General features: G+C 47.1%; 1 protein-coding gene across 3 annotated transcripts in view; it reads left to right on the plus strand.

Annotated features, from left to right (window-relative positions):
* chd7 (chromodomain helicase DNA binding protein 7) overlaps positions 1–16,094 on the plus strand; it is a 90,026-nt gene that overhangs the window by 42,307 nt on the left and 31,625 nt on the right. For all 3 annotated transcript variants that reach the window (XM_063016656.1, XM_063016654.1, XM_063016655.1), the window contains exons 4-15: positions 4,841–4,976; positions 5,395–5,523; positions 5,637–5,702; positions 7,079–7,134; positions 7,555–7,669; positions 8,336–8,419; positions 8,504–8,641; positions 8,762–8,883; positions 9,986–10,229; positions 10,370–10,546; positions 11,215–11,623; positions 11,713–11,923. In XM_063016656.1, coding sequence (XP_062872726.1) covers positions 4,841–4,976; positions 5,395–5,523; positions 5,637–5,702; positions 7,079–7,134; positions 7,555–7,669; positions 8,336–8,419; positions 8,504–8,641; positions 8,762–8,883; positions 9,986–10,229; positions 10,370–10,546; positions 11,215–11,623; positions 11,713–11,923 — 1,887 coding nt within the window. The remainder of the gene's footprint in view (positions 1–4,840; positions 4,977–5,394; positions 5,524–5,636; positions 5,703–7,078; positions 7,135–7,554; positions 7,670–8,335; positions 8,420–8,503; positions 8,642–8,761; positions 8,884–9,985; positions 10,230–10,369; positions 10,547–11,214; positions 11,624–11,712; positions 11,924–16,094) is intronic.

Genomic DNA, 16,094 nt, shown 5'->3' on the forward strand with positions numbered 1-16,094 from the left:
GAGCGAGCGTGTGTGAGAGTGAGCGTGTGTGAGAGTGTGTGAGAGTGAGCGTGTGAGAGTGAGCGTGTGTGAGAGCGTGTGTGTGTGAGAGTGAGCGTGTGTGAGAGCGTGTGAGAGTGAGCGTGTGTGAGAGTGAGCGTGTGTGAGAGCGTGTGAGAGCGTGTGAGAGCGTGTGAGAGTGAGCGTGTGTGAGTGAGCGTGTGTGAGAGTGAGCGTGTGTGAGAGTGAGAGCGTGTGAGAGTGAGCGTGTGTGAGAGCGTGTGAGAGTGAGCGTGTGTGAGAGCGTGTGAGAGCGAGTGAGCGTGTGTGAGTGCGTGTGAGAGCGTGTGAGAGTGAGCGTGTGTGAGAGCGTGTGAGAGTGCGTGTGAGAGTGAGCGTGAGTGAGCGTGTGTGAGAGTGAGCGTGTGTGAGAGCGTGTGAGAGTGAGAGCGTGTGAGAGTGAGCGTGTGTGAGAGCGTGTGAGAGTGAGCGTGTGTGAGAGCGTGTGAGAGTGAGCGTGTGTGAGAGCGTGTGAGAGCGTGTGAGAGCGTGTGTGTGAGAGTGAGCGTGTGTGAGAGCGTGTGAGAGTGAGCGTGTGTGAGAGCGTGTGAGAGTGAGCGTGTGTGAGAGTGAGCGTGTGAGAGCGTGTGAGAGCGTGTGAGAGCGTGTGAGAGTGAGCGTGTGTGAGAGCGTGTGAGAGTGCGTGTGAGAGTGAGCGTGTGTGAGAGTGAGCGTGTGTGAGAGTGAGCGTGTGTGAGAGCGTGTGAGAGTGAGAGCGTGTGAGAGTGAGCGTGTGTGAGAGCGTGTGAGAGTGAGCGTGTGTGAGAGCGTGTGAGAGCGTGTGAGAGCGTGTGTGTGAGAGTGAGCGTGTGTGAGAGCGTGTGAGAGTGAGCGTGTGTGAGAGCGTGTGAGAGTGAGCGTGTGTGAGAGTGAGCGTGTGTGAGAGTGAGCGTGTGTGAGAGCGTGTGAGAGCGTGTGAGAGTGAGCGTGTGTGAGAGTGAGCGTGTGTGAGAGCGTGTGAGAGTGAGAGCGTGTGAGAGTGAGCGTGTGTGAGAGCGTGTGAGAGTGAGCGTGTGTGAGAGCGTGTGAGAGCGTGTGAGAGTGAGCGTGTGTGAGTGCGTGTGAGAGCGTGTGAGAGTGAGAGTGTGTGAGAGTGTGTGAGAGTGTGTGAGAGTGTGTGAGAGTGTGTGAGAGTGCGTGTGAGAGCGCGTGTGAGAGTGAGCGTGTGTGAGAGTGAGCGTGTGTGAGAGTGAGCGTGTGTGAGAGTGAGCGTGTGTGAGTGAGAGCGTGTGTGTGAGAGCGTGTGAGAGTGAGAGCGTGTGAGAGTGAGAGCGTGTGAGAGTGAGCGTGTGAGAGCGTGTGTGAGAGCGTGTGAGAGTGAGCGTGTGTGAGTGCGTGTGAGAGTGAGCGTGTGTGAGAGTGTGTGAGAGCGTGTGAGAGCGTGTGAGAGTCAGCGTGTGTGAGAGTGTGTGAGAGTGCGTGTGAGAGCATGTGAGAGCGTGTGAGAGTGAGCGTGTGTGAGAGTGTGTGAGAGTGCGTGTGAGAGCATGTGAGAGTGAGCGTGTGTGAGAGAGCGTGTGAGAGTGTGTGAGAGTGTGTGAGAGTGTGTGTGAGAGTGTGTGAGAGTGACTCTCTGCTCTTATTAAACCGTTTCTGGTGATGTTAAAACCCTTTATAAATAAACCCTGAATAAAACAGGTCCGGTGACATCACTGTGTCTGTAGTGCGGCGTGGTAGACCCTCAGATCATCTGCACTGATGCATCATGGGATTTCCCTGCCCATTCATCTTTGGACTCTCACATGGTGGCGCTAGAGTAATGCACCAGGCTGTTACATGTCTATACACATGTGATGGGCTGTGGCTGAGGGTGGGTGCTGTGGCCCAAGCTCTTGGATGCATTAGTATCCGTGCCTCGTGCTCAGTGTTTCCTGGTGGAACCGGACCCACAGCAACCCTGACCAGGGTAAAGAATGGTGGCATTGCCTGGGGGGGCGACTCCTGCTGTGTGGTCTGTACATGCACAGACACGCCTGTATAGATCCACCGCCGGCCTCTGTAAACATGCGGCAGGTGGCTTTGTTGTGGCCGGAGGTGTGCGCCGATCCGGCGAGGGCGTGGTCAGGCAGATGGGTTCTGATTCACATGTGTAGTCATTTCATGGGTGTGTCTTCAGCATCATACATTCATTCATCTTACTGACCGATTCATCCTGATCAGGGTTCCAGTGAGTCCAGAGCCATCCACAGAATGAGCACATGGCAGGAATGTACCCAGTATAAGGTGCAGTATGTTACAGGCTCACAGGAGGTTTGGAACACGGCAGGAAATCACGGCCATGTGCTGTGCAAACAACACAAACATCATAATCACCATGTAAACGCTCACAAATAGGCTTACCGTTTGATTCAGTTCTGTTGGGGGGGGGGGGTAATGTGCTGAGGGTTGAGTAGGTTAGTAAAACTGGGTGTGTAGTGGCAGATTTTGGGTTCTCAGCCGTCCCTCCCTCCCTCGACGTCAGATCTGGTTTGTGATGCCTGCTGGTCTCTCGCCTACAGGGACCCCCCCCCCCCCAACACACAACCCCCCGCCGCCCCCCCCCCCCCCCCCCCCCGTGCCAGTCGTCCAATAGTAGAGCAGCGTGTAAATGCCATGCTGTGCACATGGAACGCTCATTACTCTGCCGTGCCAACGTTGTGAGTGGTCTGAGATCTGAAATGCCAGGCTATTAGAGGTGCCCTCCACCCCCCCCCCCCCCCCACCCCATACCCTCCTCCTGTCTTTTCTGTGCCCCCCCCCCCCCCTCCCTCCGTGTGCCAGTTTTACTGAGTGTGCTGGGTATGAAGCCCAGATCCGGCGGTGCCCCCTGCGCCCCGGTACCCTCCTGCTGCAGGTGCTTCGGGGGCGGAGGGTCGGACCGGCGCGGGAGAGCAGATGGCTAGAACCGGTGGCGGCCGGCCAGAGGAACAGGTGCGGGTCATGTGACCGCCGGTTACCACGGCGATGTGATTGTTCTTGGCGAGAGGATGAAAGGAGCGGGGCCCCAGAGCGGCCAGCGCCAGCGATCCGGCTCGGGATAATCTGTGGCACGGACCCGGACCGACGGATCGGGAGTCGCTGGACGAGCGGAACTGGAGCTGCAGCGTGTGGTGTGGGTGTGTCTGGAACATGAGAGATTTAATATAGGTGGTTCTGACACGGCTTCCCTCTTCAGTGTTGGTACCAGTACAGTTCTGGTTCTGGACTTGAAAACTTTGGACTCATCTGTACTGGATTAAGAACCACTGGTACTGGAACCACTTTAACCCTGACCTGGCTGTTTGTACTGGTACTGGAGGAGGGTTTTGGTTCTGGAGTTGAAGGATAGGTCGGTACCAGAACGACACCAGTGATGGGGGCAGACCGACCCCAAAACTGTTCTGTGATCCAAAACCTGGCGACCGGATCTACGCTGCGATGGTTCTGATTGACGTTTCAGGTCACTTTAATATTAATCAGACGTTTCTGATTATTGATTTCTGATCAGTAACACTTTGGTAGCTGGTAGTGAGCGAGGTTCCGTGTTCTGGTTTGGTGCTGCAGGGGGCGCTGCAGGTCAGTCCTGTGGTGGCGGTTGGAGAGCGTTGGGGTTCAGGACCGATGTTTGTTTTGGTTCCAGCAGAATGAAGCTGCTGTTCAGGTTTCTGCTGTTTGTGTTGATGAGTTGGGATGATAGACGAGCTGAACTTCTGGTTTCGGTGGTTTTCGTGACGCTGGTGCAGTTGTTGGATTTGCATTATATATACGTTTTGTTTACTTCCTTTACAACTTCAGTCCAAAAACATGCAAATGAGGTGAATCGGAGACACTAAATCATCCATGACTGTTTGATAGAACCTTGTGTGAGCTGATGAATCTTGTGTGATGAGTAACGACCGTTCCTGTCACGAATGTAACCACAGTGTAAAACATCACGTTATAATCCTAATAAACAAACAAACAAACTTTATAACTTCCTGTGTGAACACTTATACACCTGTACTGCCTATCTATACAAAAACTACACACAGCTCCTCCTAAGATATCACCCGTCAGCACCGGCGTGTTAGTATGACGTGTATAGTTTTGATGGAACTGAAGAGTCGGGCTTCTCTCCGAACGATCTGTCTAAATAGCAGCTAAATGTTTACATTAACATTTACATTTAGCAGATGCTTTTATCCAAAGCGACTTACAGTGCAGTGACAGTATACAGTCTAAGCATCTGAGGGTTAAGGGCCTCGCTCAAGGGCCCAACAGTGACAACCTGGCAGTGGTGGGACTTAAACCAGAGACCTTTTGATTTCTAGTCCAGTACTTTAACCACTAGGCTACAACTGTTCACCCTGAGGACAGAATTAATTATTACTAATTAATAAAATATTTACAACATTTATTTTTCCATCTGTATCTGTGATCCTGATCCTTGAGTCCACATGTGTACTGATTTATACCAACACCCTCTGAAGGTGCTTAATGCTTTCATGCTGGAGTTCTGATGAAGTCTGCTCGCCTGCTGTCAGAAGTTCTGAACTGACGGTTCGTTCTGATGTACATTCTTTCCAGCTGTGCACATCTGGGTCTGTGTGCAGAACCATGTCCTGATATATCTGGTTTATCTGCTGATGTTGTGAGGAGGCTCCGTCACCCCTGCGCTTACATACAGAACGTCCTTACAGTTCCACCTTCCACTGGTCCAAGCTGAAGCCGAGTCTGGTGCAGGACAGTGAGGAACGAGCTCCTTCAGCTTCAGCTTGGACCTTCAGCAGTAGAGAACAGTGCAGGATTCACATCATCATATATAAACACGCTGTAAAGCTTTTCATGTTTCTCCTGTAATCAGCACTAAGAAGCCGGACTCTGAGAGCAGCACTAAGAAGGAAGTGAAGAGGAAGAGGGAACCGGCCGTCCCCTCCGATACTGAGAAGAGTCCTCCACCTCCACCCTCACCTGAGGAGGAGGACGATGATGGAGTTCAGGTAAACTCCCATACACCAGCACCTCAACCACAGGGATACGATATACGGCCTAAAGTATGTGAACACGCCTCATGATGATTGAATGTTCGAGTCATTGACACGTGTGCAGTACGACCACTTCTTTTCACCTGCACCAGGGTTCATACGGAGATCCGTATCACGCACAGAGAGTCGTGCAGCGATCGCGTCTCTGTGCAGCTCCGCCGATCAGCCAGCAGAGGGCATCATTGCAGAGTTATGAGGAATCCCCTCCGGCGGAGAGATCACCTCCTCATAACTCAATGACGCCCTCTGCTGGCTGATCGAGGCGCTGCACAGAGACCCTCGTATAGGTGCCGCCCGTTGGTACACTCATGTTGAGATGTTTACGTTACTGACCGTCTCTTTGATCTCTGCGTGTTTGTCCCGTGTCCCTCAGAAGAGGCGCTCGAGTCGGCAGGTGAAGAGGAAGCGCTACACTGAAGATCTGGAGTTCAGGATCTCAGACGATGAGGAGGACGAGGATTCTCAGGGGCCCAAGTCTCCCTCCACCACCTCCGAACAGACGGTCAGTACTGCACTCATCCACTACTCTCACGGAGTGTGTCTGTGGGGATCTGTGCACATTTGTGTGTCTAGCAGCATCACACTGACTGTGTTCTCACCTCGTGTGTGTGTTAGGAGGTTCCTGATGCTGAAGGACCCGTGGTGGAGAAGATCATGGGGATGAGGACGGTGAAGAAGCAGGTGAGTTCTGAGCTCTATCAGGAGGCCTACTGTGGGGCCCCTGAGCAAGGCCCTTAACCTGTACCACTGTGTTGGTTTGTATTACATAACATGTTCTCTCAGGAGCAGCAGGGTTCAGTGTTGTTGGAATGTTGTGGGAAGGTCAGAGCGGAGCGTCTGTGTGGAACAGGAAGTGAATGAGCACATTTCCTTTCCCAGAGATGAGTTATGTACCTCAGCAGCACACACACACACACACACACACACACACACACACACACATCGGGCCGGTCGGACTCCCTCAGCCAAAAATAACAGCCGCTCACGTGCCGCCGCTCAGTAGCGTAACTGAAAATGGGCCCCCGCCCGAGGAAATGGCAGCTCTCAGTGTCTGGAGCAGAGCTGTGGTTTTGGCACCGAGCCTGGCGCGAGCTGGCTAACTCACCGTGTGTGTGTGTGTAGTCTCTGTATAGTTCTATTGTGTGTGTGTGTGTGTGTGTAGTTCTGTTAGTGTGTGTGTACTTCTGCTGTGTGTGTAGTTCTATTGTGTGTGTGTAGTCTCTCTATAGTTCTATTGTGTGTGTGTGTAGTTCTGTATAGTTCTATTGTGTGTGTAGTCCTGTTGTGTGTGTGTGTGTGTTTGTGTAGTTCTTTTAGTGTGTGTGTACTTCTGCTGTGTGTAGTTCAATTGTGTGTGTGAGAGAGAAAGTGTATGGTTCTATTGTGTGTGTGTGTGTAGTCTCTGTATAGTTCTATTGTGTGTGTGTGTGTGTGTGTAGTTCTGTTAGTGTGTGTGTACTTCTGCTGTGTGTGTAGTTCTATTGTGTGTGTGTAGTCTCTCTATAGTTCTATTGTGTGTGTGTGTAGTTCTGTATAGTTCTATTGTGTGTGTAGTCCTGTTGTGTGTGTGTGTGTGTTTGTGTAGTTCTTTTAGTGTGTGTGTACTTCTGCTGTGTGTAGTTCAATTGTGTGTGTGAGAGAGAAAGTGTATGGTTCTATTGTGTGTGTGTGTGTAGTCTCTGTATAGTTCTATTGTGTGTGTAGTCCTGTTGTGTGTGTGTGTGTGTGGTTCTTTTAGTGTGTGTGTACTTCTGCTGTGTGTGTAGTTCAATTGTGTGTGTGTGTGTGTGTGTGTGTGTGTGTGAGAGAGAGTGTATGGTTCTATTGTGTGTGTGTGTGTGTGTGTGTGAGAGAGAGAGTGTATGGTTCTATTGTGTGTGTGTGTGTGTGTGTGTGTGGTCTGTATATTTCTGATGTTCTGTAGATGTTTGATGGTTCTGTCTCTTGTGGGGGTGATCAGTTTCTCCTCCTGAACTCAGAAGCTGTAACATCTGAATAATCTCACCCCAGTGTAACCCTGTGTGTGTGTGTGTGTGTGTGTGTGTGTGTGTATACAGTTGGAGTCGGGGGAGGAAGTGGACGTCCAGGAATTTTACGTGAAGTTCAAGAGTTTGTAAGTCTGATCATAAAATCTTCTACAGCAGGTTTAATCATCAGAAATATAATAATCCTTTATCTTCTTTATTTTATTTATTACTAACAGTAAATAATTACACAATTTGTTGTTTGTATTACATTCTTTTATTTAGTATTTTATTAATTTATAAATAAATAAAAATAAGTAAATAATAAATATATCTATAATGTTTAAGAATTGGTAAATAATTATTAATGAGGTAAGTTATATCATTATTATATTTATATACTATAGAATTTTGTATTTTAGAATTGAGAGAGAATCAGGACTGAAGGATGAGGGTTCAGTACCTCTAATAACAGTGATGATGATGATGATAGTCCTTGTTAATTCACCGTGTGTGTGTGTGTGTGTGTGCGCGCGCGTGTGTGTGTGCGTGTGTGTGTGTGTGTGCAGCTCGTACCTGCACTGTCGCTGGGCTGATCTTGAGGAGCTGGAGAAGGATAAGAGGATCCACCAGAAAGTGAAGAGATTTAAAGCTAAACAGGCTCATAATACCTTCCTAACTGAGGTGAGAATCATCGTACTCGCCCCCTGTTTATACCCCACTCGCCCCCCTCACAGTAATGATCAGTTACCTTCAGCAGGTAAACGCCAGTGAAACACGTTCAACATCTCATCAGATTCATCCAGAACGTCGAATAGAATAACGATCATGATCAGTCATTTATTAATTATGACTGATAATTAAGAGGAACAAGCTAGCTATTTACTGTGGTGTTCTCAGACAGGTCACATCACTCTCATTTTCCTGGTATCATCATCATATCTTACACCAGTGATACCAAACCCAGTCCCAATCTGCACCCATGTTCCTCTGGGCTCCTCACTGGGTTCCTCAGGCGGAGCACTAACCGTGTGCAGTACTGTGTCACTGATGCACTTCTGACAGAGCTGAGAGCACACGCTCACACACTCACTCACTAGAGAGCCGTATGGAGTACTTAGAGCCCCTCTCTCACTGTAGTCCCTGGAGCAGCAGACTGTCTGCACACTATTTAGGACGGATGGTTTATTCTGCTGTACCTCAGCAGCTGACATGAGTCAGATTAATACGGGCGTGGTGTTTATCAGGGCGCGTCTGGCCTCAGACTTTGCCGTGTCCCAAATTAAAGTTAATTAACGACCCGTGGCTCTGTGCTTCCTGTACGCTAATATTAATCCTCTCCTGTCACAGATGGACGACGAGCCGTTTAACCCGGATTACGTGGAGGTGGACCGAGTTCTGGATGTTTCCGAGAGCACCGATGAAAACGGAGAGGTGCTGATCTGATTTATTAGAATAAAGAAATAAACGTAAACGATGTGAATGTGGTGTAACCGTGTGGTGTGTTGACGTGTTTAGCTGGTGACCCTGTACCTGGTGAAGTGGTGCTCGTTACCCTACGAGGACAGCACGTGGGAGCTGAAGGCCGATATCGACCAGGGAAAGATCGAGGAGTTTGAGACGGTGATGGCACAAGAGCCTCAGCCGGAGCGAGTGGTGAGCTTTTCTTCTTTACTCCCCCCCCTCCATTATAAGAGTGCTGGGAGAGGGAGGAAGGCCACGTTCCTGTGGTTTGGGAGAAACCACTAAGGGTAATTTGTGTTTTATTGGAAACAGGAGCGACCTCCCGCCGGGGACTGGCAGAAATCGGAGAGTTCGAGGGACTATAAAAACAGCAACGCGCTCAGGGAATACCAGCTGGAGGGAGTCAACTGGCTCCTGTTCAACTGGTACAACACGTATGTATGCAATTACAGCGCACTAAACTCACCCAGCTAATGCGCTCCAGACGGGCGTCGTTCCACACGCCAGCTTCTGTTCTGCTCTTCCTCTTATTCAACGCTTCTGTGAGGAACCAGACACCCGAGCCATTACCGCACGTCTCTGATGGACGTGTGTTCCTGTAAGCACCTCGCTGGAGAACGTTCCAGCTGAACCAGAACGCCGTGTTAACACCAATACGTCCTCGCTGCCGTTCACCGCCCAGTTTAATAGGAACGGAGTCCTAATACTGACTGGAGTTTCCTGCGTTCCATAGACAGGCTCGGTTCTCACTATGGGTTTGGACACGTACCTTTGAGATTCTGCTCTGTGTTTATCATCAGCTGGTTCAGATCTCAAGTGCAGTTGCTGCCTAGCGGTTAAGGTACTGGACTAGTAATTAAAAGTGCCAGGTTGACACTGTTGGGCCCTTGAGCAAGGCCCTTAACCCTCAATTGCTTAGACTGTGTACTGTCACAGTGCTGTAAGTTATTTGGATAAAAGCGTCTCCTAAATGCTGCTACTGTAAATCTAGATCTGTTAACTGGGGAGGCGGTTTAACTAAACTGGACTCATTGTTTACATTTGCTGCATTGAGTTTATTCAAAGCGACCTACACTTATCACTACTGTTCAAGCAATTGAGGGCCCAACAGTGGCAACTTGGCCATGGTGGGGCTTGAACTGGCAACCTTATGATTACTTGGCTTGTACCTTAATTGCTGAGCTACCTGTGACCTGTTGTGATGTTAATGCACCGTGTCACGAAGCACATCAACATCAGTAGTTCTTACCATGATCGACTGGTATTAGGGACCCAGTGTGAGAAGATCTTTTACTCCAGTACCAGCCTGAACTCTTCACCCTAGACACGGTGCGTCCACCCTTCACCTGTCCAGTGTTGGTGAACCTGTGCCCACTGTAGCCTCAGATTCTTGTCAATAACAAAACTAAAGCAGAACCTATATAAAGCACACACAGAGACAACAGACACAACTTCACTAAATTACACTAAACTAAAGCACGTGTCCATATATGGACGGGTTTACATTAAAATAACCGCGGTGTTTCCTGTGTGTAGACGTAACTGTATTTTGGCGGATGAGATGGGTCTGGGTAAGACGGTGCAGTCCATCACGTTCCTGCACGAGATCTACCTGAAGGGAATCCGTGGCCCCTTCCTGGTCATCGCCCCTCTCTCCACCATCCCGAACTGGGAGAGGGAGTTCAGGACGTGGACGGAGCTCAACGTGGTGGTTTATCACGGCAGCCAGGCCAGCCGCAGAACCATCCAGGCTTACGAGATGAACTACAGAGACGAACAGGTACCCAGTCACTCACTCACTGTACACAGTAACTACCTGCTCTGTCATGAATGGAACCAAAGTGTAAAACATCACGTTATAATCCTAATAAAGAAAGAAAGTGTTTGGTGTCTCACCTCTGCCGTATCTCCCTCCCTCAGGGCCGCGTGATAAAGGGGGCGTACAAGTTCCACGCCATCATCACCACGTTCGAGATGATCCTGACCGACTGCCCCGAGCTGCGCGGCGTGCCCTGGCGCTGCGTGATCATCGACGAGGCTCACCGACTCAAAAACAGGAACTGCAAACTACTGGAGGGACTGAAACTCATGGACATGGTGAGAGAGCAGCGAGGCTCGGTGTACCTCATCCTCACCACCTCAGTCCTACTGCTCACTACACCACACACACACACACACCCTACACCTGATGGTTCTCCTTCGGAACACACCCACATAATTCATCTACCTCTATACCTGCACTTTCTCCCTGAGGTGCTCAACACTGGATTTTTGGAACATGACTGCAGGGATCGCTGCAAACCATATCTTCATGTACTTGAACAGAAGTGGGCATTCCCCAAACTCTTGGCTTTAAAGTTATTGTATAGTGAAGGCATTAAAATTCCCTCTTTATTCCTCCTCCACCATACTTCACAGCTGATATTCTGTTGATGAGTCCAGTGGCAGTGTGCTTTATGCCGTTCGAGTTGACTCATGGCTGAGCTGCTTCACACCTAAATGGAGCAAAGCTGCACCCCATAATAAGAGTCCTATACCATTTCATGCACCTGTTAGTGTGTGGCAGGTGTGGTGGGTATGGCGGGTATGGCGGGTATCTCCGTTATTCGGGGCTTTTCTGTTTGATCCAGATCCTTTTCTGCACATTAAAGAGATGTGATCTATTTATAGCAGGTGATTAATGTGCCAGGCGTGACCTTCTTATGAATTCATCTGGAACCGCGGGACGGGGCGGCGCTCACTTCTTCCTCTTTAATCTCCTACAGGAACACAAGGTGCTGCTGACAGGAACTCCTCTGCAGAACACGGTGGAGGAACTCTTCAGCCTGTTGAACTTCCTGGAGCCGGAGCGCTTCCCCTCCGAATCCACCTTCATGCAGGAGTTCGGGGACCTGAAAACCGAGGAGCAGGTGCAGAAGCTGCAGGGCATCCTGAAGCCCATGATGCTGCGGAGACTCAAGGAGGACGTGGAGAAGAACCTGGCGCCCAAGGAGGAGACCATCATCGAGGTGGAGCTCACCAACATCCAGAAGAAATACTACCGCGCCATCCTGGAGAAGAACTTCACCTTCCTGTCCAAGACCGGAGGCGGAGGTGCGAGCTCCAGCGTCCCCAACCTGCTGAACACCATGATGGAGCTGAGAAAGTGCTGTAACCACCCCTACCTCATCAACGGTCCGTGCCACGCCTTATTCATCATCATCATCCTGCATTATTACTGAAGTGCTTCTGTATGAGTTTGGTGTGTCTGGTTCCTGGTGTAGGAGCTGAGGAGAAGATCATGGAGGAGTTCAGGGAGGGTCACCCCGCCGACCTGCCCGATTTCCACCTGCAGGCCATGATCCAGGGGGCGGGTAAACTGGTGCTCATCGATAAGCTTCTTCCCAAACTGAAGGCTGGAGGCCACCGAGTGCTGATCTTCTCTCAGATGGTGCGCTGCCTGGATATCCTGGAGGACTACCTCATCCAGAAAAGGTAGGACTGAGGAACCTCCGCACCCTGTTCTAGCACGATCTGCTGGGTTCCACAGTCTGAAGGGTTCCTGGAGTCTCAGTGAGCCAGACGTGATCCTAAACAGGGTCCCCAAAAATCTCATCAAACACTTTCTATTAGTAGTGATGTCATTAAGTCTGGCCCCGCCCACACATTTCTTTTAAACCTCCTTTGTATTGTGTGTGTGTGTGTGTGTGTGTGTGTGTGTGTGTGTGTATATATATATATATATATAGGAGAGTGTGTGTACGTAGTGTGTCACTCCCTGTGTGTGTCGAAAAAGCAGACAACCTGGCAAAGAAAGCTGCAGAAAAACAGATTACCTGGTGCTATGTCCCACCCACTGATGCCCTTTACACAATCCGATCACTTTGCAAAAACACATGGCAGGAGGAATGGAATCGCAACACAGCCAACAAACTTTATGAAATCAAGCCACAACTTGACAGAACCCCTACCCATTATCCAATGAAAAGACACGACCGAACGGTTTTAACGAGATGCCGTATAGGACATTCAGCCTTGACGCACAGACACCTTCTCTTGGGGGAAGATGCGCCAAACTGCCAGTACTGTGGATCACAGTTATCAATAAAACATATCCTGACAGAATGCCAAGCCATCGACAATAGCAGAAAAACATATTACAAAGACACTAATATGAAAGATCTCTTCCAACACAATAATCCACAAAAAATACTTCATTTCTTGAATTATCTAAAAATAAAAAACCAAATATTGTACATCAATTTTGATTTAACTTAAACTTGGTTTTTGAACCCACGTATAATGCCATGTACATAGCCAAATTGAGCTGGAATGGCAATAAACAAAAACAAACAAACAAACCCTGTGTGTGTAGTTTATACTGGTGTGTATGTAGTGTGTAACCGTGTGTGTATATATATATATACAGTATATAGGGGTGTGTGTATGCTGATGTGTGTATAGTTGTGTGTCACGCCCTGTGTGTATGTACTGTTATGTGTATGCTTGTGTGTGTGTGTATACACGTAGTGTGCAATTCCTTTTGTGTAGTGTCTATGTGTGTATAGTGGTGTGTGTATATAGTGTGTAACCCTCCAGTGTGTATACTGTGTGTGTGTGTGTGTAGTATATAGTAGTGTGTAACTCAGTGTGTGTGTGTGTGTGTGTATATAGTGTGTAACCCTCCAGTGTGTATACTGCTGTGAATGTAGTTTATACTGGTGTGTGTGTGTAGTATATAGTAGTGTGTAACTGTGTGTGTGTGTGTAGTATATAGTAGTGTGTAACTCAGTGTGTGTGTGTAGTATATAGTAGTGTGTAACTCAGTGTGTGTGTGTAGTATATAGTAGTGTGTAACTCAGTGTGTGTGTGTAGTATATAGTAGTGTGTAACTCAGTGTGTGTGTGTGTGTGTGTGTATATAGTGTGTAACCCTCCAGTGTGTATACTGCTGTGAATGTAGTTTATACTGGTGTGTGTGTGTAGTATATAGTAGTGTGTAACTGTGTGTGTGTGTGTAGTATATAGTAGTGTGTAACTCAGTGTGTGTGTGTAGTATATAGTAGTGTGTAACTCAGTGTGTGTGTGTAGTATATAGTAGTGTGTAACTCAGTGTGTGTGTGTAGTATATAGTAGTGTGTAACTCAGTGTGTGTGTGTGTAGTATATAGTAGTGTGTATTTCAGTGTGTGTGTAGTATATAGTAGTGTGTAACTCAGTGTGTGTGTGTGTGTGTGTGTAGTATATAGTAGTGTGTAACTCAGTGTGTGTGTGTGTGTGTAGTATATAGTAGTGTGTAACTCAGTGTGTGTGTAGTATATAGTAGTGTGTAACTCAGTGTGTGTGTGTGTAGTATATAGTAGTGTGTATTTCAGTGTGTGTGTGTGTGTGTGTGTAGTATATAGTAGTGTGTAACTCAGTGTGTGTGTGTGTGTGTAGTATATAGTAGTGTGTAACTCAGTGTGTGTGTAGTATATAGTAGTGTGTATTTCAGTGTGTGTGTAGTATATAGTAGTGTGTAACTCAGTGTGTGTGTGTGTATGTGTGTGTGTGTATAGTATATAGTAGTGTGTAACTCTGTGTGTGTGTGTGTAGTATATAGTAGTGTGTAACTCAGTGTGTGTGTGTAGTATATAGTAGTGTGTATTTCAGTGTGTGTGTAGTATATAGTAGTGTGTAACTCAGTGTGTGTGTGTGTGTGTGTGTGTGTGTGTGTAGTATATAGTAGTGTGTAACTCTGTGTGTGTGTGTGTGTGTGTGTGTAGTATATAGTAGTGTGTAACTCAGTGTGTGTGTGTGTGTGTGTAGTATATAGTAGTGTGTAACTCAGTGTGTGTGTAGTATATAGTAGTGTGTAACTCAGTGTGTGTGTGTGTGTAGTATATAGTAGTGTGTAACTCAGTGTGTGTGTAGTATATAGTAGTGTGTAACTCAGTGTGTGTGTAGTATATAGTAGTGTGTAACTTTGTGTGTGTGTGTGTGTGTAGTATATAGTAGTGTGTAACTCAGTGTGTGTGTGTGTGTAGTATATAGTAGTGTGTAACTCAGTGTGTGTGTAGTATATAGTAGTGTGTAACTCAGTGTGTGTGTGTGTGTGTGTAGTATATAGTAGTGTGTAACTCAGTGTGTGTGTAGTATATAGTAGTGTGTAACTCAGTGTGTGTGTGTAGTATATAGTAGTGTGTAACTCAGTGTGTGTGTGTGTAGTATATAGTAGTGTGTAACTCAGTGTGTGTGTAGTATATAGTAGTGTGTATTTCAGTGTGTGTGTAGTATATAGTAGTGTGTAACTCAGTGTGTGTGTGTGTAGTATATAGTAGTGTGTAACTCAGTGTGTGTGTAGTATATAGTAGTGTGTAACTCAGTGTGTGTGTAGTATATAGTAGTGTGTAACTCAGTGTGTGTGTAGTATATAGTAGTGTGTAACTCAGTGTGTGTGTAGTATATAGTAGTGTGTAACTCAGTGTGTGTGTAGTATATAGTAGTGTGTATTTCAGTGTGTGTGTGTAGTATATAGTAGTGTGTAACTCAGTGTGTGTGTAGTATATAGTAGTGTGTAACTCAGTGTGTGTGTAGTATATAGTAGTGTGTATTTCAGTGTGTGTGTGTGTAGTATATAGTAGTGTGTAACTCAGTGTGTGTGTAGTATATAGTAGTGTGTAACTCAGTGTGTGTGTGTAGTATATAGTAGTGTGTAACTCAGTGTGTGTGTAGTATATAGTAGTGTGTAACTCAGTGTGTGTGTAGTATATAGTAGTGTGTATTTCAGTGTGTGTGTGTGTAGTATATAGTAGTGTGTAACTCAGTGTGTGTGTAGTATATAGTAGTGTGTAACTCAGTGTGTGTGTAGTATATAGTAGTGTGTAACTCAGTGTGTGTTTGTAGTATATAGTAGTGTGTAACTCAGTGTGTGTGTAGTATATAGTAGTGTGTATTTCAGTGTGTGTGTGTGTAGTATATAGTAGTGTGTAACTCAGTGTGTGTGTAGTATATAGTAGTGTGTAACTCAGTGTGTGTGTGTAGTATATAGTAGTGTGTAACTGTGTGTGTGTAGTATATAGTAGTGTGTAACTCAGTGTGTGTGTAGTATATAGTAGTGTGTAACTCAGTGTGTGTGTAGTATATAGTAGTGTGTAACTCAGTGTGTGTGTAGTATATAGTAGTGTGTAACTCAGTGTGTGTGTAGTATATAGTAGTGTGTATTTCAGTGTGTGTGTGTGTGTGTGTAGTATATAGTAGTGTGTATTTCAGTGTGTGTGTGTGTGTAGTATATAGTAGTGTGTAACTCAGTGTGTGTGTAGTATATAGTAGTGTGTAACTCAGTGTGTGTGTAGTATATAGTAGTGTGTAACTCAGTGTGTGTGTGTAGTATATAGTAGTGTGTAACTCAGTGTGTGTGTGTGTGTGTGTAGTATATAGTAGTGTGTATTTCAGTGTGTGTGTGTGTGTAGTATATAGTAGTGTGTAACTCAGTGTGTGTGTGTGTGTGTGTGTAGTATATAGTAGTGTGTATTTCAGTGTGTGTGTGTGTGTAGTATATAGTAGTGTGTAACTCAGTGTGTGTGTAGTATATAGTAGTGTGTAACTCAGTGTGTGTGTGTAGTATATAGTAGTGTGTATTTCAGTGTGTGTGTGTGTGTGTGTAGTATATAGTAGTGTGTATTTCAG

This window comes from Trichomycterus rosablanca, chromosome 20 (assembly GCF_030014385.1).
Source record: "Trichomycterus rosablanca isolate fTriRos1 chromosome 20, fTriRos1.hap1, whole genome shotgun sequence".
Lineage (NCBI taxonomy): Eukaryota > Metazoa > Chordata > Actinopteri > Siluriformes > Trichomycteridae > Trichomycterus > Trichomycterus rosablanca.